The 23,292-nt window shown below is 38.3% G+C and overlaps 1 protein-coding gene across 2 annotated transcripts; it reads right to left on the bottom strand.

The window, feature by feature from the left end:
- Nucleotides 1-11,978: 11,978 nt before the first annotated feature.
- Nucleotides 11,979-22,630, bottom strand: bdkrb2 (bradykinin receptor B2). Of its 2 annotated transcripts, XM_031891047.1 has the most exons (3): nt 22,392-22,630; nt 19,710-19,780; nt 11,979-14,770 (listed from the first exon to the last, which is right to left on the bottom strand). In XM_031891047.1, the coding sequence occupies exon 3, from the start codon at nt 14,761-14,763 to the stop codon at nt 13,648-13,650; it is 1,116 nt and encodes a 371-aa protein (XP_031746907.1). In that variant the 5' UTR covers nt 14,764-14,770; nt 19,710-19,780; nt 22,392-22,630; the 3' UTR covers nt 11,979-13,647. The 2 variants fall into 2 exon arrangements, with proteins under 2 accessions (XP_031746907.1, XP_004917144.1); XM_004917087.4 differs by lacking the exon at nt 19,710-19,780 and having other exon boundaries at nt 22,392-22,628.
- Between the last annotated feature and the right edge of the window lie 662 nt (nt 22,631-23,292).

The raw sequence follows: 23,292 nt of genomic DNA, 5'->3' as shown, positions 1-23,292 counted from the left end.
ATTCAGCCTTTTACTGCAGGTAAATCCGAAAATCCGAATCCTTAAAATCACATGATTTTTTGTCACATAAAGAAGGAAATTGAAATTTATCTTTTTAACCCCTCCATGGCCTAATTAGCACATGCAAATTAGGGTTCAGATTCTGTTTGGTATTCGCCCAAATCTTTCACAAAGGATTCAGAGTTCTGCTTGGTCTCAAATTAGTGGATTAACTGTAAAGATCATTATTAACAATATATTACCTTATTAGTATATAGTTATCACTATAAAAACCAGAGTCCATTAAACCAGAGTCAATTAAAATCCAATTTTATTTGCTTATGTAAAAGAACAGAGCCTAATGCGTTTCATGCGCAGGCACTTAATCATAGGCATGAGTAACATACAAAACATTACAACTTTATATAATGAGAGCAATTAGTGACATCACAAAAGATTTTTATTTCCCCTCCTTTCATCATGTCTCTATATAGCATAGTGCAATACATCAAATGATACAATATATTCATTGTAAATAAATAACATTCAGCACTAATACACAAATCAATGAATAAATCAATAAATGAAACAATTAATGCGAATAAAGAGGACCTACTATAAGATTAACCATATCAACTATTAACCATATAAAACGGTTTTATTCAGCTAGAGGCAATATAACAACTGATATAACAGAATTTAATCCTTTAGGATGATGTGTACCTAACTTAAAAATCCATTTAACCTCCAAACGCAGTAACCTAGTGGACCTTTTTTTACTTTTTTCATCAGGCATCACTCTATCACCTGTATCTGTAAATGGGACACATCACCATTGCAACATTGTATAAAATGTTTTGAAATTGGACTGTTGCCACACTTAGACACAATTTGTCCAATATGTTCACACATTCTGCATTTCAAAGGACGAATAGTGTAGCCCACATATTGAATGCTACGAAGTGAACAGGTCAACAAGTATACTACAAAGCGGGTATTGCAATGAGCATATATATACATATTAAAACTCTCGCCCGTTTCTGTGCTGGTAAATGTGGTGGAGCATTTGATATAAGAAAACGTAATGCACCGCTGTGCACTGCAAGAGTAAGTGCCCTTTGTTGTGAGCCAGGAGGTCACAATCTGTCGGGATCTCAAGAGAGTCGGAGAAATAATACTGGCTATGGTAGGAGCCTTATGTGACACAAAATTACTACCGTTTTGCAAAATTGACGAAAATTGCGGGTCACTTAATAAAACAGGTAAAAGACCATTGACAATGCCTGTAATTTTATAAAATTGCCTGCTAAAGGTAGTAATGAAGGTAAGGATATTGTAACTCACCAAGTTATCCTTCTTATCCCTGTTATTAGAGACTGTTTTATTATTTAATAGTTCAGACCTGTCCATCCTCAAAGTTTTTAAAAAGGCAGCAACAAGGTGTTTCATTGGATAGCCCTGATCCAAGAAACGATCTCGCAAAATACAAGACTGTTCAATGAACTGTTCATCATACAGATAAAGGCCCAAATCTGACACTTGTAAAATATTTCTTGTAAAATTTTAGGTTTTATTCTTAATTTCTTAAGTACCTTGCATATTTAAGACTTGTAGCCATGGTACTGGACAATAACATTAGAATTCAGAAACAAGACATTTTATTGGCACTTTTTATTAACATTAAGTATGATTTAGTGACTGCGAGACTTAGGAGGAGATTGGTCAAAATTTGAAAAGGAAATTCAATCTTTCTACTCAAAAGTTATTTCCAAGAATTAGATGTTGATGCCATCATTGATTTGAATAGATCTTGTTGTTTACTTGCAAATTGTTTTGTATTGACAAGAAAACCCAACAACACTACTGGGCTGATAAATATCCCAAAATATATCTGTGTGAGATGTGCCTCTATTGTGCATCAGTGATGGAAGTAAAAAAAAAAAAAAAATGAGGGGAGAACTGGCTATACACAGTTTGATATTGGCTGCCAGTTTGGCTGACCATTTTTATTACTAGGCTACTCATATGTGTGTGTATCAGTCATGTAGATGAGAACCACACTGACCTGTGGATGCAGCCCTCTCTGATGGGTCAGTAAAAGCCTCCCCCATGTAATCCAGTTTGTGGCCAAACAGTTAAAAGGATACTGTCGTGAGTTTTATAATATACTTATACATATATACAGTATATTACATAGCAAAAAAAAGTCACTCTACCACTTAATATTTTATTCTTGAACCAACAAAAAAAAAAAAAATAACCTACTGTTTCTCCTACTCCCATGTGACTAGAGGAGTCATGAGCCAGACTTGGATTTCATACTATTGAGTGCTGCTCTTATATCTACTGGGAGCTGCTATCTTGCTACCTTCCCATTGTTCTGCTGATTGGCTCCTGGGAGGGGGGTGATTTCACTCCAATTTGCAGCTCAGCAGTAAAATGTGACTGAAGTTCAGAGCACAGGTCACTTGGGTGTGGCACCCTGGGAAATGAAGAATATGGCTAGCCCCATGTGAAATTTCAAAATTAAGTATGTTTGTGCTTTTAAAAAACAGATTAACTGATGGGTTTTGAAAAAAATGTTTTTCCCTGTTTCATTTGCCGAATCAGGTAGGTGCCAAATGAGCAGATCTGCCCTCATATGGTCTTCAAAAGTCTACAACTGTTATTTAAGGGTAGTAAATGAAAGATATAAATCAGAGGTAATAGGGATAAATCAGGAGAAGCAGTGCAGAGAACAAAAAAGAGACACACGTACAGCTTTCAATAGCAATTCCATTTACAAATAACTTAAACATTAAAAATGTTAAAGTTATAATGAAAAGTTTCTTAAGACTTAATATAAAAATGAGCTGATATTAAATGGTGAAATCCACACAACATAGCACATAATAGCAAGTGCCACTTTTCTACATATAAACAGTCGAATGTAACAGAGGGTGCCCTCCCCTCCCAAGTGCCTGCCCATTAGCAGCAGCTGGCAACCTCGACTCTTATGCTGCATCTTTTCCTCATGCTGAAATGCTCCCAATGAAAACAAATAGCAAGAGATATGCATCACATACATCATTTGTATATAATTTTTCTAAACAAACTGATCTAATTTAATTGTTGTGACTAAAACTATGGTCAAATTGCTCATGTCTATGAAACAGTGCTGTGGGTATCTGGCATAAAGGAAATGAACACAGTGAATCAGCGAGAGCATGGGATGTGGACGAGTACAATAGTGGAGCTGTACTGAAATGCAGTGTTGTTTAGGAGGTAACTACTTCCTTTGCTTGGATATAATATGGTTATATACATTATTTGTTATGTATTGGGAAACTGAATCTGGAAAAATTATTTAATATACTTTCTTGCACATGTCATAACCACCAGATGGCACCAGTGCTTTATGCCAGTAACCACCAGATGGCAGCAGCATCTCATATTATAATATTATGAGGTTTGCTTGTTCTGTAGCAGTACAAATGATGTGTTGTAGTGAGAAATTCTCTCCTGTGATTGGTTGTAGTGCTGAGACTCTGACTTCCAGGACCTATATAGACAATGGTAAATGTATTTGTGTTGTATATAAAGCTGATGGGATAGTCATTGTCTTGGGCCAGCGGGGAGTCCCAAATACCACTGGTACTCTGATAGGTCAGTTCAACCCTGACTGGCTGAATTTCAAACAGACCCTGAGGAACTTTTATCACTTAGTAAATACAAGACCTTCATTTAATATGATTCAATGTGGTTGGTATGAACCAAAGTACCTTAAGGGGGGGGGGGGGTTTGCTGTAGATTTTTTTTCTCATTAACATATTTTAGGGGTTCTCATCCTATGGGTCAAGGCTCAAAAAGATGCATATCCCTGGACCAATAGATGATACATCTTAGATTCTTAATTTCAAAGTAATATTTAAGTCATTAGGAAATGCATATTTTTGTACTATGGACTTCACTCCATTTCCTGCTTCTCAGATATATCCGTTCCATGCAGCTTGTGGCCTTTATACAATCACCTGATTTAGCTCGACCAAGTCATGCAGGATAAAAATGGATCAAATCATAATGAATTTGGAGGCATCTACAAATTATATTGTGATTTCAGAAGGCTGTGAATTTCAAAAAGAAACTACAGATTTAATGTATTCGGCTGTATATCTAATTTTGGACTGGTAACCAGGGAAACCCTTGTGAGCCCTTGGTACCACTCACTCCCCCCTAAGTGCTCTTACACACAGCTATTTCTTCCCATGTTCCCCTGCAGTGGTACGCATGAAAGATTCTTGTAAAAGAAAAAGATAACCCACTGACTGCTTCCATTGTAGGTGCTACATCAGCATGACTTTGCTCACTAACATCTTTAATGTGTGCTGTAGGATGTGGGGTTCCTTTAGACCACGGGAGACCCACACCTACTAGGCTACTTTGGCAAGCATATGCTTTTACCCCTAGGTGGCATACATAAGTATATGGAAGCTCTTGCTATAAATTTCTCTGGAGCACCCTAGGTCAGAACCCATTTTCCATCAAACATCTCTTCTTGGACTATAGTTGCACTATGCTGGATAAGATTACATGGAATGTGTTGTTAGATCATGCAGCACTCTGACATAGTGGGGCTGATTTGCAATTGCAAACACCGGCAAGCGTGCAAATACCAAAAGCAAACAAACAGCAATTCACTTCTAATACGCGGCGCGGGTATGCCATCCCACCGGCAATTTACATTCTAGCCGGTGGGATGGCATTTCGGGGAGATTAGTCGCCCGCGACAAGGGAGATATGTCGCACGGCCCTTAGTCCACCCATATGTATCTCTCATTGTACAAAAAAACTAAATTGTGGCTGAAAAAAACCTCACAAAATTAATACGGATCACAGCTTTATCACCCTTAAATAAATTAAAGATCATTTAAAACTGGCTATAATAAACATAAAACACACAATTTATATCATTCATTAGAACCAAATAACAATTATTTAAAATTTATTTTTTAAAGTTCATAGGAAATTCATAAATAGTTCCTCTATAAATTAAATTGCTATCTCAATATTGCAGATATAACAAACAGTCAATTAAGGGACCCTAGCAGCCCTACAGGGACTGCCATCAATGCAAGTGTACAGCAATGCATGCTTCCAGGCTCTTCAGAGAGAGAGAAGCTGAATGCCCCAATGTGGGTACCCAATATCTGTGCCCAGGTAAGCACAAAAGAAATATTTTGACCTCAAAATAGACACACCAATCTGCCTTGAGAAAGGTCCCGATGGGGACCGAAACGTAACGTTGGCTGTTCATGCGTTTTTAATACAGGATTGATCTTTTTGGAATATAACTCTGTGTTGCTGGTCTTTTTTTGGAGACATACAGTGGCTTGCAAAAGTATTCGGCCCCCTTGAACTTTTCCACATTTTGTCACATTACAGTCACAAACATGAATCAATTTTATTGGAATTCCACGTGAAAGACCAATACAAAGTGGTGTACACATGAGAAGTGGAATGAAAATCATACATGATATCACACATATTTTACAAATAAATAACTGCAAAGTACGGTGTGCGTAATTATTCAGCCCCCTGAGTCAATACTTTGTAGAACCACCTTTTGCTGCAATTACAGCTGCCAGTCTTTTAGGGTATGTCTCTACCAGCTTTGCACATCTACAGACTGAAATCCTTGCCCATTCTTCTTTGCAAAACAGCTCCAGCTCAGTCAGATTAGATGGACAGCGTTTGTGAACAGCAGTTTTCAGATCTTGCCACAGATTCTCCATTGGATTTAGATCTGAACTTTGACTGGGCCATTCTAACACATGGATATGTTTTGTTTTAAACCATTCCATTGTTGCCCTGGCTTTATGTTTAGGGTCGTTGTCCTGCTGGAAGGTGAACCTCCGCCCCAGTCTCAAGTCTTTTGCAGACTCCAAAAGGTTTTCTTCCAAGATTGCCCTGTATTTAGCTCCATCCATCTTCCCATCAACTCTGACCAGCTTCCCTGTCCCTGCTGAAAAGAAACACCCCCAGAGCATGATGCTGCCACCACCATATTTGACAGTGGGGATGGTGTGTTCAGAGTGATGTGCAGTGTTAGTTTTCCGCCACACATAGCATTTTGCATTTTGGCCAAAAAGTTCCATTTTGGTCTCATCTGACCAGAGCACCTTCTTCCACATGTTTGCTGTGTCCCCCACATGGCTTGTGGCAAACTGCAAACGGGACTTCTTATGGTTTTCTGTTAACAATGGCTTTCTTCTTGCCACTCTTCCATAAAGGCCAACTTTGTGCAGTGCACGAGTAATAGTTGTCCTATGGACAGATTCCCCCACCTGAGCTGTAGCTCTCTGCAGCTCGTCCAGAGTCACCATGGGCATCTTGGCTGCATTTCTGATCAGCGCTCTCCTTGTTCGGCCTGTGAGTTTAGGTGGACGGCCTTGTCTTGGTAGGTTTACAGTTGTGCCATACTCCTTCCATTTCTGAATGATCGCTTGAACAGTGCTCCGTGGGCTTTGGAAATCTTTTTGTAGCCTAAGCCTGCTTTAAATTTCTCAATAACTTTATCCCTGACCTGTCTGGTGTGTTCTTTGGACTTCATGGTGTTGTTGCTCCCAATATTCTCTTAGACAACCTGTGAGGCCGTCACAGAGAAGCTGTATTTGTACTGACATTAGATTACACACAGGTGCACTCTATTTAGTCATTAGCACTCATCAGGCAATGTCTATGGGCAACTGACTGCACTCAGACCAAAGGGGGCTGAATAATTACGCACACCCCACTTTGCAGTTATTTATTTGTAAAAAATGTTTGGAATCATGTATGATTTTCGTTCCACTTCTCACGTGTACACCACTTTGTATTGGTCTTTCACGTGGAATTCCAATAAAATTGATTCATGTTTGTGGCTGTAATGTGACAAAATATGGAAAAGTTCAAGGGGGCCGAATACTTTTGCAAGCCACTGTATATATTATATTATATATATATATATATATATATATATATATATATATATATATAGGTGTGGTAGTTTGAGTGATTGCTTAATTACATTTTAATTCTGTCCTATCAGCTAGTTATCAGCAGATGGAATAACTTGTGAGTGAATGCTGCCATGGATGGCCAGGGAAATAGCTTTAGCTACACAGGATGGCTGTCTGTTGGAAGTGGAACAGAACAGTAACCATGTGTTATTGTGGCATACTAACTGAAACTATGGCTGGAACTTTAATTGACCTTCACACATATAAGGTAAGAATTCAGTTACAATGGATATCACCAAAATATATGCAATATAACAAAACCCAAACTTTCCATAATTTCCTTTTCCTAGACACCTGCAGAAACAGGATATGACAGTGATCATCTGTTTGTATTGGATTGTGGCTTGACAATGAAAGGGGCTGTAGCATGGAATTTAAAGTGATTCAATAGTGCAAAAAGTCATGAAAAGTCAAAAAAGTATGTTTTTCTTATGCATTTCTGAGCTAAAAACCACATGGAGCAATTGCCTATACAATTCCTTTTGCATGTCACGCTGCACTGAAAAATGACTTTCCCTCTTTGAACAGAAATATTACATGTATGATAACAAATGGCAAAATGATTGCAAACATGACAGGCGGATAAGAAATTATGAGGAAATTATTATTATCCTTAATATAACAATGCCATCCAGAGCAACAGCAGTGAGAAATGCATTTGTTAAATTACAAACCAAACCAAAAGGGTTGAGGAGACCACCTCATATGTATGCAAATAGACAAAAGGAATTTTGGGAACTAATCCCAAAGAGCTCCAAGAAAATACCATTTACATGGGTTTATCCTATGGGCTTAGGCTCACCCATTGGGCTGTAGGGAATCTGTTGGGAATCTGATCAGCTACAGTGGATATAAAAAGTCTACACACCCCTGGTAAAATGTCAGGTTCCTGTGCTGTACAAAAATGAGACAAAGATAAATCATTTCAGAACTTTTTCCACCTTTAATGTGACCTATAAACTGTACCACTCAATTGTAACACAAACTGAAATCTTTTAGGTGGAGGGAAGAAAACCAAAAAAAACTAAAATAATGTGGTTGCATAAGTGTGCACACCCTGAAACTAATACTTTGTTTAAGCACCTTTTGATTTTATTACAGCACTCAGCCTTTTTGGGTATGAGTCTATCAGCATGGCACATTTTGACTTTGCAAGATTTGCCCACTCTTTGCAGAAACACTCCAAATCTGTCAGATTGCGAGGGCATCTCCTGTGCACAGCCCTCTTCAGATCACCCCACAGATTTTCAATAGGATTCAGGTCTGGGCTCTGGCTGGGCCATTCCAAAACTTTAATCTTCTTTCGGTGAAGCCATTCCTTTGTTGATTTGGATGTATGCTTTGGGGCGTTGTCATGCTGAAAGATGAATTCCTCCTCATGTTCAGCTTTCTAGCAGAAGCCTGAAGTTTTTGTGCCAATATTGACTTGTATTTGGAACTGTTCATAATTCCCTATATCTTAACTAAGGCCCCAGTTCCAGCTGAAGAAAACCAGCCCCAAAGCATGATGCTGCCACCACCATGCTTCACTGTGGGTATGGTGTTCTTTTGGTGATGTGCAGTATTGTTTTTGCGCCAAACATATTTTTTGGAATTATGGCCAAAAAGTTCAACCTTGGTCTCATCAGACCATAACACCTTTTCCCACATGCTTTTGGGAGACTTCAGGTGTGTTTTTGCAAAATGTAGCCTGGCTTGGATGTTTTTCTTCATAAGAAAAGGCTTTTGTCTTGCCACTCTCCCCCATAGCCCAGACATATGAAGAATACGGGAGATTGTTGTCACATGTGTCGGAAGTGGTTACTGGTACTGCTTACTAGTTTAGCAGTATAAAACTATTAATACAAGTGCCGACTAACTTGTGTGTCTAGGGGTACGATGATTATCTTTAGGCTCATAGTATTTATAGAAAAATAAGTATTTTTATTCCTTGTTAAATGAACAATATACAACATATGTACAGTTACATAAAATCAAAGCATATGGAACCAGCATCAGATGTTACAAGGCTGTCCCTCAATCCTAACTGTCTGACTAAGTCCAAACATTCAGGCTCTTATCCACTTTTTCCCTGGGAAAATCACACCTCCACAAAAAGTGGCTTTGATGTTTCACAGACCCCCTGTTGTTTATACATAAACAAATAGGATGCAACCCCTGACAATGTAAGTTGTAAGCTATTTACAATACAATGACACAACTGTTTGCACAGTTGTGTAGTGTTCTATTTGTGTTAACCAATACCTACTGTATATTATGAGATATAATATTATGACCCCCCCACACACTCCCTACAACATGTACCACACAGCCAGTACTTGCCAGATATTCCTGCAGCTCCTTTAATGTTGCTGTAGGCCTCTTGGTAGCCCCCCTGACCAGTTTTCTTCTCGTCTTTTCATCAGTTTTGGAGGGACGTCCAGTTCTTGGTAATGTCACTGTTGTATCATATTGTCTTCACTGTGTTCCATGGTATATCTAATGCCTTGGAAATTCTTTTGTACCCTTCTCCTGACTGATATCTTTTAACACTGAGATCCCTCTGATGCTTTGGAAGCTCTCTGGGGACCATGGCTTTTGCTGTGGGATGCGACTAAAAAAATTTCAGGAAAGACCAACTGAACTTTGAGGTTAATCAGAGGCATTTTAAATGATGGCAGGTGTATGCTGACTCCTATTTAACATTATTTTGAATGTGATTGCTTAATTCTGAACACAGCTACATCCCCAGTTAGAAGAGGGTGTGCACACTTATGCAACCACATTTTAGTTTTTTTGGTTTTCTTCCCTTCACCTAAAAGATTTCAGTTTGTTTTTCAATTGAGTGGTACAGTTTATAGTTCATATTAAAGGTGGAAAAAGTTCTAAAATGATTTATCTTTGTCTCATTTTTATACAGCACAGGAACCTGACATTTTACCAGGGGTGTGTAGACTTTTGATATCCACTGTATTATCCTGGCTTCTGCTTTAAAAAAAAAAAAAAACAGTGGGTAAGCTTTATTTATTAGTTCCCAGAATTCCTTTGTCTATTTGTTAAATTAAAAATTGTGTTGGCTTCCATTTAGACCAGATGGGACAGATAAAATATAATATTGGTTTGTCAGAAGTAACTGATACACAGTTGTGGTGTAAATAAGAAATGTTATGTTACCCTGCAATATGGAATCGCTAGTTTATTGTAGTTTTTTAGGTCATCTTGTATAATATTTTGGAAGATTTTGACTTCACCATTAGATAAGTACGTACCTAAAAATCCCACAAGAATGATTACAAAGTGGGTACATTTTTCTGTGGTAAACTCTACTTTCACACTTTGATAAATCTGCTGCTATTGAGTAAGGATGGGCAAGAGAAGAATGCACACTACATATGTATGTAGCACAGTGGAGACTTTCAGTTGGGGTTGTATAGAGGAGAGAAGAGAGTGCTCAGCATTATACAGCATGTTTATAAGTTGCTAACCGCTGTGCCATATAAAAAACTGCAGCACCCCATGTTCAAGATAAAAGTGTTAGCCAATGGCCTGTACAAGAAGCAGCCAGAACGCAGGAGTTAGGGCACCTAAAAAATCAATTTGGTGCACTTTGAACCGTGTAGGTTATATAAACAAGATGGTGTATCACAATTAGACAGTAGGGACAGTTTATTACAATTTCAACTGGGGATTCCCAGCATTGTGAATTTTATCATTGTTATCACATTGTTTATCACTTAGTTGACTGTCAGGGAAGTGTTTAATGAACTGATGGATTTATTAAACCATTTCTTATTGTGTCAGTTCTTCAGAATGTGTTGAACATCTCTAAAGGTGGCGACACACGTGGCAATTTTCGATGGTCGCACGAAAGATCGTTCCAATCCTCCAATAAGGAGGTAGAAACAATGGGATTTCTACCTCCTTCTGCCGATTCAGATTTTGCATAAAATCTTTTTAACCCGCACGATTGGCGAGTCGACTGATATCTGCAGCTTTCTGCAATATCGGTTGCCTCGCCGAGCTGCCATACATGCACCAAGGTTTCGTGCGATATTATCGGTGTGTGTATGGCCAGCTTCACACAACTAGGCTTAATAACTTGGGGAAAAGTCTTTTTTTGTGCCATTAGAAAACTGTAATAATGGTGAAAATGATAAATTAGAAAGACTTTTTAAACAAAGGCAATATTAGATGTATTCCTATTCTGTGCCTATAAATACTATAAAGAATTCACATTATTCACTATACAAGGGTCCTTTATTCATTTATTGAAAACAAAAATAAGGACACATGTTTATTTCAGAAACAATATAGCTGTGTTCTCTCGGATTACCCGTAAACAAAAGGAGAACTGTACAAAAACAAAACTAAAGCAGTAACAAAAATACATTTTCTGCAAACATTCCTGCTTCTGCATTATTTCACTGTACTACTACAAGCCTCCAGACACTTGTTCTCCCACCTAGAAAAAAACACAATTATGTACACAGGTAGGTTTGACTCAATATATACAGCAGAAACACTTGTAAATGTAAATCAATAAATGTACTGATTTTGAATAGCCATCTTGGCTGACTATATCACTTTGTGTGTGGTCACATATGTTACAGTAAACACCTTATCTCTTTATTAAAGGAACAGTAACACCAAAAAATGAAAGTGTATAAAAGTAACTAAAATATAATGTGCTGCTGCCCTGCACTGGTAAAAGTTGTGTGTTTACTTCAGAAAGTCTACTATAATTTATATAAATAAGCTGCTATGTAGCCATGGAGGCAGCCATTCAAAGGAGAAAAGGCACAGGCACATAGCAGATAACAGATAAGTTCTGTAGAATACAATAGTGTTTTATCTGTTATCTGCTTTGTAACCTGTGCCTTTTCTCCTTTTTTCCAGCTTGAATGGCTGCCCCCGTGGCTACACAGCAGCTTATTATATAAATTATAGTAGTGTTACTGTAGCAAACACACCAGTTTTACCAGTGCAGTGCAACAGTGCATTATATTTTTATTACTTTAAAGCTCTTTAATTTTTTAGTGTTACTGTTCCTTTAAGCTATGTGGGGAATCTAATAATAGATAATGGACAGTGTAGAAATGACAGTGGTCAGAACCCTACAATTCTAAGCAAATATCCAGAGCTTTAAAAGTTAACTTGTTTTAAAACAATGTTTGTCATTTCTCTTTTGGGAAGGCATTAGTTTCACACTTCCTTTCTTATGCTGAAGGGAAAAACAGGATCTGTATTGTTCATCCACATTTCCTTAGGGGAGAGATTTTTGGATGGCTCCTTTTGTGTTGATAGTTACCCTTGAAAACAGATGAAGCTTAAATATCACACTGTTCCCCCTAGCATCAGTTACATGATTAATGTAAAATCCAGAAATAATTATGAAAATTGCATTTCCTTTAGCTTGTATAACAGACTATAAAAGTCTTTTGACGGTGAGACTAGAACCGATATAATTGCAATAATTGGTTGCGCCTCCAGGTACACTTAAGTAGTCGTGTACACATATTGCAATTAAGTTAATGTATTTCATGGTCAGTCAGGGGTCAGTGATGGACATCTGCACTTTGTGATACCCAAGCAACAAATGAATATTGCCTGGATAATCTGCCTGCTATATTTTAGCTGACACTTCCGTATCTAGTCCTTCATCACTGCTGTACAAATGCTAAAAAATGTTAAATACATTTTCATTAAGTAGTTGGTTAGGTACATATTACAAACACTGTTATAGGAATACATTTTTAACAAGAAAAGCGAATAACTGATTTTTTGATCCTTGCTAGGAGTTCAAGCCTGTAGCCTTCTAGCTGGTATTAAATCATGTCTCCCATCACAATTCCTGTCTGTGGGTGTTGGCAGCTGAAGTTCAAAATGAACTGGAGGGCTGGAGAAAGCTGTGCTCCAAATACAAAAACAGCAATACAGACTCATGAAAAATATCAACCACAAAGTTTAAAAAGCAAACAATTTTTGAAATGACATACTGAAACACAATGCCTTTGCCATAACATTTTACTTATAAATTTATTTATATATATATATATTTGTGAGAACTCATGTACCTCAGCAACAAGTACCTATATTCAGCAGGTTGGAGAAGGAGCATTGTGATGCATTGCTCACTTCCAGTTCCTAAAGATATTTCAACAGTAAAGAAACAAGGAATTTTAAATAGGATAGAAATAGGATGAATGCCCTTGGCTTTCTAAGAAGAGATAATTTATTTTAACAAATAAGCTGATTTTGCCGTATATAAAAAATATCAAGTAGAAATAGTGGTAGTAAAGCTTTTTTGTGGACAGCAAAGCTAAACTCAATTTTATCTCAAAAAGCAGTGAGACTTCCTAGCTGTGACCCTGCAGTATCCACCAACAGTCAAAGGAAATAGCTTTCTGTTTCTAGCATTTGGATCATAGAATGCTGAAAAGGTGAAATTATGGCCTTAAAGCAAGCAAAGGGGCACCATTCCACTGTATCAGTGAGGTTTAAAATGACTAGAAATAATACTAGATCCTATATTAAGAATGAATTTTAGCTAAAATGCAACATTTAAAATGGCAAATAATAAATATTAGCTTATTAACAGTACTTGTTTTATCCAACATTCATTCACAATACGTCTCTTATTCATTAAAGAACTTCATAACAATATCCTGTTCTTCTGTGGCTCCATAGAGATGGAAGTACGTACAGTATCAGCTGTAAAATCTGTGGGAATGGAGGCATTTCTCCCTCTTTGTTTCCGTATTTGGAATTGATTATAAACCTCCTTGACCTTCTTCCGGAAATGATTTCCAACCATAACGTAGAGCAGTGGATTGATGAAACTGTTGCTATAGCCTAGGTATGATGAGATCTGGCTGGCAATTTCAATAAAATTATTCATAGCACAGCTGGAGAACAGATTCATCATATGCAATGTATCAATAAACGTAGTAATATGGAATGGAAGCCAGCAGATAATGAACACTAAAAGGACGACCAAGACCAAGACCGAGGCCTTCTTTTCTTTATTGATTTCCTTAAATTCTTGCATTGAATTGTTCCTTAAAACATTTATTATATGGAAACTGCAATAAGAAATAACAGTTACAGGTATGAGGAAGCCAACAAGAGTTAGCAGTAATCCCGAGGCCACATTCCAGCTCGGAGATGGAGGATCAATTACACAGGCCGTGACATTGAACTCAGGGAAATATCGGATTCTTCTGAAAATTGTTTTAGGCATGCTTGATACCACTGCAAATATCCAAATGAGCAGGCAGTTTAGCTTTGCACATCTCCCTGTTCTCATTCTTCCAAATGACATTGTTTTGACAAGTGCCAAATATCGGTCAATGCTCACCATCATAAGGAAATAAATGCTGCCATATAGGTTCAACTGAATCAGGCCATTGATGAAAACACAGAGAAAGCTTCCAAAGGGCCAGTGAAATTTGTTGGAAATATAAATGGCCCAGAACGGTAAGCCACATACAAGGAGAAAGTCTGCAGCTGCCAGGTTTCCAAGGTAAATTTCAGCCACGGTACAGCGCTTTTTATGTAGCAGGAAGACTATAAGGACAAACATGTTCTCTATAAAACCAAGCACAAATACTATCCACATATAAATTGGTTGGAAAGAGAATATCCATTCCCAGCTTTCTGACAAAGTGCATGTTCTATTGGACTGTATCAAAGCATTCTCAAGTGGAAATGAAGAGGTATTGAAACTTGCATACGCCTTAGTGTAACTTTCAATTGCATTGAAAGTCATTGTCACCCTGAAAGATATAAAAAATATGTATATTAGTTTTTTAATTATTTTTAATTATACTACATATATCGCTAGGATTACATACAAAGGGACCCTGGCAATACCGGAAGTCTGAGCCCTCTACCTTACATGTATTAGATAAATTAGAGATCCATTATATTTAGTACTAACTGATAATTATAACATTGAAAGGGGGGGGATATTACATGCAGTTTGCGGAAAGAGCCTTGTGTTTACTGTATGATTTAAATCAGGAGGTAGTTATAGCAAAGAGGTACTGTGTGGGTAAGCTATTAAACTATATCTGACTGGGCCAGCAAGATAAATAAACTGACCCACTCCTCACTTTAAAATGTGATTTATGTTCCACTTCTAATTTTATCAGCAGAGACCTCTGCTGACCCATAACTTTAATTCATGAGTAGAGAAATGCTAGAGTTGTATGTGATCTCTCTTTCCTGTACATAAATTACAGCAAGAACAATCTTGTAGTGGGGGATGAGGTTACATCCGTAGTAAATCATTACTTTTTATTCTGTTTGGAATTTGCTATATTAATTGGTCTTATTGACTCTGATACACAGTATAGTGGTACTGGCACTGTGTATTTACCTAAAAAGAAAAAAATAGGGTCCATTAATGGCATGACTGGCACAGCCTTATGAAACATTAGCATCTTTCTAGAAATAAATCTGGAATGAGACAAATGTGAGAAACGTGCCAAATCTCTTTTTAAAAGGGTCACCTAATGGCCAGCCACCACTTTATTTGAAACAATGAAGCTAATATAAAAAGATATGTGTGCCAGTACATGCTATCTGCAATACTAGTTATGGATACCTATACTTGCTTTTCTATAGATGAAGAATTTGTATGGAAGAAAAGTCACACAGTAAGGAACATTTCATGCGAAAAAATGTTCACTGACTTCAACTGAACTGAAGATTTTTGATCTTTTACGTGCCTTTTTTGGGGGGTTTAAGGCAGTGAAATCAATCAAGTCTTATCATATGACTGTCACCATTTTTATTGCCAGATGTCAATAAAACAACAGAGCTGTGTAATGCATTCAATTCCACATGTATATTGTAAACTTTCTTGAGGAGTTATGTGATCCTCTATGACTCTGGGTTTTTTAAAATTTGCATTCACTATTATTATAGTGAAGGTAGAAAGGTTTGATTAGATCTTATGCATTTAATGGTATAATGGTGTAAATGCTGGGCTATGGATCTTTCTATTGAGTACAAATCTGTTAACACTTGTCCTTTAAACTGGTTAACATTCCAGGGTACACCGAATTCATGATGACAAACCACCAAACGTTAAATGCCAATACAGGGATTTCCTTGATTTTGTAATAGGTAGGCCTGATGCATCCAGACTGAATATTAAAAGCACATTGGGCCTCAATGCAGTGGTTTTTTATGTGTGAGTCACGATTTTCCATGAACAGGCTTCTGTGTTCTTTTTCCAGCTAGGAGATGTAAAATACAACATTGTGAAACTGCGCTAGAGACCAGTCATTTATAAATCTATTAATTTCTTGCTCATAAAACAGTGATTTGGTCAAAGCTGTGGCTTTGTGAAAACTTTCCAGCTATTCAAGGCAAGACCTCATCATATTTGTTTGCTTTGGAGTAAATCCAACACTTCTGCAAATGTTCAAGAGCCAGGAGACATAGATACACACTGAACACAGCCAAAAAGATCTAGATGGAGCGTTAACAAACATTGGTGCTCTTGGTATTGTACAACTGAAACTCCCACAATCCCTTCTTAGCTGTTAGAATTTGTGTATAATCAATGCAGGTACAATTATTCCTATCTGCTGCTTCCCTCCAGGCAACCATGCCAGGTACTGGAAATGAAGCATTTTGATCAAAAAAGTTTTAGAAATAGCTAAATTTTGTCAATGTTTTGCTGTTTTTCTCCCTCTCCAAACAAAGTGACATTAGCAGTCAAGTGGGTCAAATATGTGATCCCAACAGACACCCCACATGGAATTCACTGTTATCACTTACTGCATTGTTTAATGGAAGGTCTTATATCACATCTAACTCCACAGAGATTCTCTAGGCAGCACTTTATAGATGCATTACTTTACTTCTACACCCGTCCATAAATTCCCTATACATTGTTAGTAACTGACCCAACTGGTAGAAATAGGGATATAAACTGCAAAAGCAAAAGAAAATGCAAGACAAAAGTAAAAAAGGTACAGCAACTTGTGCTTATAATTCCCCAAATGTTTGCTAGCACTTTTCTTCATACAGCAAATACAACATCTTAAGGCTTTACTTTTCCTTTAATATTGCGGACAGGATATTCCACAATCTGCTTCTGCTATCATTGTGGTTGTGAGAGCTTTTCTAAATAACCATATAAATATAGAAAGTTATGTAAATGTTATTATATGGGGGAGCCAACATTTGTCTGTCTCCTTATGCCAGTAGAGTTGGGCAATGGCCAGCCTTTACACTAATAAAAACAGAGTTAATGATGAATAGCTGACTCAGACTTCTCTCTGGCATAGCTTACATTTTATTATATTATATAGTACTGTGATTTGCTTCGTACATGGCCAGGTCTAAATGGTTTAAGTTCTAATCAGTCATACACAGCTAAGGAAGCACTGTGCATACTGACAGTTATGATGACATCTGAAATGCCCTGTATCCCTTACTTTTTTGGTCAGATGGTTTCCAAACTTTCTGGGGTTCAAATACAAAAAGATTTACTTTCACCCTAAGTGCAATTCTAGCTGCCCCCTCCCCACATGGAGCTTTGAGTCTCACTACTGCAACCCTATAGTTCTGCATCCTCTGCCTTTGGTTATGGTACAAGTCATATAGGAATAATTGTGTGCAGAATACTCTTACAAGCAATCAACAGGTACATTTAACTACAGAGCTTTAGAACTATAACACTGAATTAATTACACAAGTAAAAAGAAGGTGTTGAGAAGATGTAACTGGACATCTGAATGAGCCTTTCCCTACATTAGTATTATGGCTTGTAAAAAAATCCATTATATGTAACTAAGAATCCTGCCAAGAAGCAGAGACTATGAATGAGTGATTACAGGTTATTAAGAAGAAATGCGCTTCTAAATAATGAGTAGGGGGTTCCTTCAATGCAGCTAATGCTAGAGGTAATGAGTCTGCTGCTCGTAATTACTATTAAACAGCCATTCCCTCCGGGGCCTGGTGCAACACTCTGATGTAAACATATATTAAACAGTGTTAGGAAGCACTTATGTCTGATCTCCATTGCTCTCAGTTATATCAGTGAGAGATTTTTCATGCATTGTGATGGGTAGCCCAGAAATGTAAGGCTAATATCACATTGGGAGATAAGTTGCTATGAATTTTAAAAAGTGAGTTCCAGCGTCAAGTTGTTAGTCTTTTCCTAAAAAGCAATTACTAGAGATTTCGACAATAAAGCAACTCTATTTCCCACAAATCCACATGTCATCGTGCAAAAAATGAATTACCCCTTCAAACCCTCATCAGAATTGAGATCAAAATGTGATAAAAAAAACATTTTGGATTTTATTAAATGTTCAAGATTTTTAGTGGCACTCCTAAATGGGAAAAAAGGCTCACAAATACAAATGACAATTTGCATTTGGCAATGTACTATCGCTCATTAGACTGTTATTGCATTGTGAATTTTAACTGCGCATTGCAAACATTTTAGGGTGAAGACACACAGAGCTACTAGTAGCAGCTAATTGTTGTGGCTTCTAAAATAGACAATGCTGATCATTTACTGATAATTGTCTCTATGTGTGTTTTAGCAGAGGCAATTCTCAGTATTGTCTATGGCAGGGTATTTTCTGACATTTAGTAGCCGTGCCAAGTAGCTGCTACTAGTAGCTCTGTGTGTCTTCACCCTTAAGGCTTGCTTGCAGGTGGCGTAACCTTTTGGAGCAAGCATAACTTTTTCATTAAGGGCTCTGGCACACGGGGAGATTAGTCGCCCGCAACAAATCTCCCGGTTCGCGGGCGACTAATCTCCCCAAATTGCCATCCCACCGATAAGAAGTTTTTATTACATACTGCGCACTGTTGCAAACAATAAGATTCACAAACTTTCTTCCACTGTCGGAAGTGGTCGCTAAACAGCTTCCGCAATCGCGGAAGTCCACATAAAGTTTGCACAAAGGCAAATTTGTTGGCACTGAGGCACACATTTTTCCAATTTTTATTATAAGACTCTCTTAAATCAAAGAGGAATTGTAGGGCCAGAAATGGGTTTTCTATGGCTTCTCTTGCTGAGTACAACAATTGTGAGTTCAAAGAATTATGCTGTTTTCTTATTTGCTTCACTTGGCAACCATACTGGCAGCCCCTACTCTCTCTTTATAATAACCTATTACAGCCTCTTAATAAACATTTTTTTTGGAAAATCAAGAAAATAAAATACTGCTTGTTGATATAATAATCATAGGCAGATTTTCAATAAGTCTAGGGGAGACTTACCCTCCCCAAACCTGCTTGGAACCTTAAAAAAAAAAACTGTTTCTGCACTGGTCTGGAACCTTTAACATCGGGGAAATCTTGTTGCATTCCTCCTTCCTGCAAACTCCGGTTATGCTGTAATCAGCTGTGCTCTGATTGGATCTTTTTTCTTGTGGCCTCTCCAATCAGAGCACAGCTTTCTTGACAGACAGTAAAATTGACCAATCAGGGCACAAATGTAGGCAGGGATGGGGAGATATTACAAACTAAAGGCAGTGCAGAAATGAAGACTGATAACAAGAATCTGCAGGTTGTAACCTTTACCTAAGAACCTCACCAACTTTTGCTGCAGATTTCATCCTACTCCCACAGGTGCTATACTGTGTAAGTTCAAAAGGCTGAGTCACTAGCTGAAATTAAATCTATTCCCTGAAAAAGCTAATTGTGCTTTTCTATATTTGTTGTTGTTTTTACACTTACTTTTTTTTACTTCTGTCACTGTTTTGTTCATTTCTAGTTAGTTACAGTGGAGCCCTCATGAGATTGCAGAGCTGGGAAACAAAATAATGTCATGTATCAGTGCCATTGTTATAGTGCCTGAATATCTGCCATCAGTACCCTCCACTTCTCACGTGCTGGTTTTGTAAATACAGACAGCATTTGACTGTATATAATGTGCCTGGGAAGTCAGTACACACTGCCTTTCTCTCTATACAACTAACTAAAACACATTTAGGCTAACTTATTCCAAACACAAATGGATTGATAACCCCCTCACAGAAGTGCCTGTATGAATACTTACCATTTTAGGATGAAAAAAAGCTCTCCCACTCGCACTTTTGCACAATATCCCAGGTAGTCAGTGGGAACTACAAGAGGTAGTTGAGGGGTTCATTTTTATGCCAGCAGTGAATCTCACATTAGCTTTTGATCAGTCTATTTTAGTATGGCTGATCTTTAGCCTCCCCAACCAAAAAAGTCACCCTCCGCCAATCATAATAATGATATATACATCTGGGTATCCACAATACTCGGCAATAAAACCAAAAGCCATATAATGAATGGTGTCAGCATGAGTGCAAGACAAGAGGCTGATTCTTCACAAAGCCAGCTGCTTGTTATTTAAAAGATAATATATTACACGCTCCAACTTTAAGTTTGTGTTCAGGACTCCTTCAGAAGAAGTACTGTTCTTTAACTCCTGCTATTCTAATGTATGTATGCATAATCTTTTGGGACCCGTAATGCCACACATGCTGGATGGTTTGAAAATGAATATTACAATATCCCATCTTTCCAAACTGGGTATCTGATCCTCCCTAGAGGACCATTACTTTGACCTCCACTATACAGACTGGACCTTTTCAGTTACCCAAGACAGTAAGGTAATGGTTATTTAATTATGCGTAACCTTGTTATAAGCTAAAAGAAATACACAGGGGGTTAAAGTATAAGCCTAAAAACTTTTAGGTTAGATAGCTACCCTTAGGTTAGATAGCTACAAGGCATCTGAACAGACATATGTATGCTTACATTCATTTAACCATCCAATAACTGCAATTCCATGATCCATGTGTGGCCTTATTGTAATAATTTCTGCCCCATCAGCCTGTGGATATTCCTAACATCATTCTATATGTGTTTTGTTTTTGAAAATGCAACAATAGCTACTGCCAAAGTTAGCTTTTACTTCTGGTGTCCTCTGATACATTTAACAAACTCACCCATTTGTAACGCAACTCTTTTTGTGCGAGGTACACTTCCACAACACACACAAATAAGTGTTATATGTGTTATATAATTGCAGTTAGGTCTGCAGCATCTGCTTGGCACCCATTGAGCGTCTTTAAAAGCATTCTTCATATAGATGCATGGGTTTCCAGCTCTCTCATAAAAGCACAAAGCATGGCTGGCAAATTAAAAATAAATCACAGTCTTGGCCTCTGTTGCCTTATAGACGGAGACAAGGAGGTTGGTGCTTAAATAGGTCAAAGCTTTATAAGGACTGTAGATTTGGTTTGATCCAGTCTTGGCTATGCAACAACTGTGCCTGTACCTAGCAGAGGGGTGATAGCTGAATGTATTAATCCAGTGATCCCCAACCAGTGGTTCATGAGCAACATGTTGCTCACCAACCCCTTGGATATTGCTCCCAGGGGCCTCAAAGCAGGTGCTTATTTTTGATTTCCTTGCAGCCTTCTATAGGCTGCCAGTCCACATAGAGGCTACCAAATAGCCAGTTATAGCTCTTATTTGCACCCCCAGGAACTTTTTCCATGCTTGTGTTGCTCCCTAAAACATTTTCCATTTGAATGTGGCTCATGGGTATAAAAGGTTGGGGATCCCTGCATTAATCCCTTTGGGGAGATAGCTATACACTTTTTTTAGTGCCCTGTTAGACTGGTCTATTTGTCTCTTTAACACATAGCACTTAATCTTGAATGTAACTGTACTTTGTGTTAATTACTGCAGTGATCCCTGTTTGTTCTATTAATGTACTGTTCTGCTTAATGTTCTCTATACAAAAGTAAGACTAATAATAAGGAAAATATACATACCTATAAGTACTCTGACTACTACACTTATTTTTCACCATAATAAGGTAACACTGAAGCACCCAAACAGTAACCATAATGAGCAGTCAGTCTCCCCTAGTTATACCTATGGCACACACACCACTCATAGCTATACTAACTGCAGCAGGCTACTAACTCATTGCTTCCTATGTGGGGTGCCTCATTAACTACAAAAGTGCAAACAAGTAATAACACAGTCAGTTCTAGCCTGTTACATTGCTTGGCTTAGTACAGGTTACAGATGTGAAGCGATAGCATGTTACAAACTATTGGCCCCATTGGAGTGCAGCTAGCAGTTTGTATCTAACGGCTGCACCACCAAGCACCGCACCTACTACTCCCAAAAGTCACAAAACTTCTTAAAGCCCAGAGCAGCGGACTCGGGATTCCGCTCGGCTTCTGCGCTGCGCAAAACTCATCGTCCGGCAAACTGCACTCGGTGCGCACATACAACGAGTTTCCCCATAACTTTCACTGCCTCGGTTAAAACCAAAGGTTATGACCAAACCACTATTCTGTGTACAAATGAATCCGTTCTATTGACTTTAGAATTGTTCCGTGATCCGTGGAAGCAAGGGGCACTCACCAGGTGCGGTCCGGCGGGAGATCCGGGACAGGGAGTCTCTGTGTGGAAGTCAGTGCGTGTGTGAAATCCGCCGCCGCTCTGTATGTGGGGCTTCTCTCCTCTCTGAAATATTATCGCGCCGCTGCCTATCGCACAGAGAGGGGTGGGCCCTTACCAAACAGATCTTCTTGTTTGTGTATTTCCATCATGTTTCATAATTCTCCATCAGTGGGCTGGCTTGTGGGGAATGAGGCACTCGAGTTATGATCCTTAATTACGTGGTTTTACTGTAAGCAAATTCCTTATACAGCCCAACTGGCAGCTACTGGATTTTACTGCAAAAAAAAACCTATTGATAGAAATTTGTAACACTCCTGTAATTCCCAGAACTGTCTGAGGGTGTTGGGAGTTACACAACAGGAATACCTTGGTGGTGCACTTAATGGGGTCCCCTACTCAGGGTTGGCCTTAGGCCAATTGGACTTATAGGGCCCTGAACCAGCAGGAATAAGCACATAAAGCTGTCCTACCCAAAACCAATTGCCCTAAATCCAACAATGTCTCTGGGGCATTAAACACAAAGTGGGCACTGCATTCATACTGCTACCCCAGGGTACGCGCTGGGGGGAGTCATTTCTAAAGTTTGCGCAGTGCATATTTTTTTTCACAAATGGTTGTTTGTGCATGTTTTCTCCTAAACGCTTACATTTTGCAGTTCTGTGCCCGTCTATCAATTTTTCTGTGAATCGCAGTGAAAGGCGAATTGTGCACAAAAATTTGCAAATGAGATTGTGACTTGCATTTATTATGCACGAATACAGTGTTGGACTGGCCCACCAGGATACCAGGAAAACTCCCGGTGGGCCCAGGTGTCAGTGGGCCCTTATGCTCATCCAGCTTTGTATGCCTATGCCATGGTCAT

The sequence above is a fragment of the Xenopus tropicalis genome, chromosome 8, assembly GCF_000004195.4.
Source record: "Xenopus tropicalis strain Nigerian chromosome 8, UCB_Xtro_10.0, whole genome shotgun sequence".
NCBI classification, from domain to species: Eukaryota; Metazoa; Chordata; class Amphibia; order Anura; family Pipidae; genus Xenopus; species Xenopus tropicalis.
This window is presented reverse-complemented; position numbering and strand designations above follow the sequence as displayed.

Bases quoted from the DNA above. Each gene is read 5' to 3' on its own strand.
- bdkrb2 (XM_031891047.1), bottom strand. From the start codon at position 14,763: ATGACTTTCAATGCAATTGAAAGTTACACTAAGGCGTATGCAAGTTTC.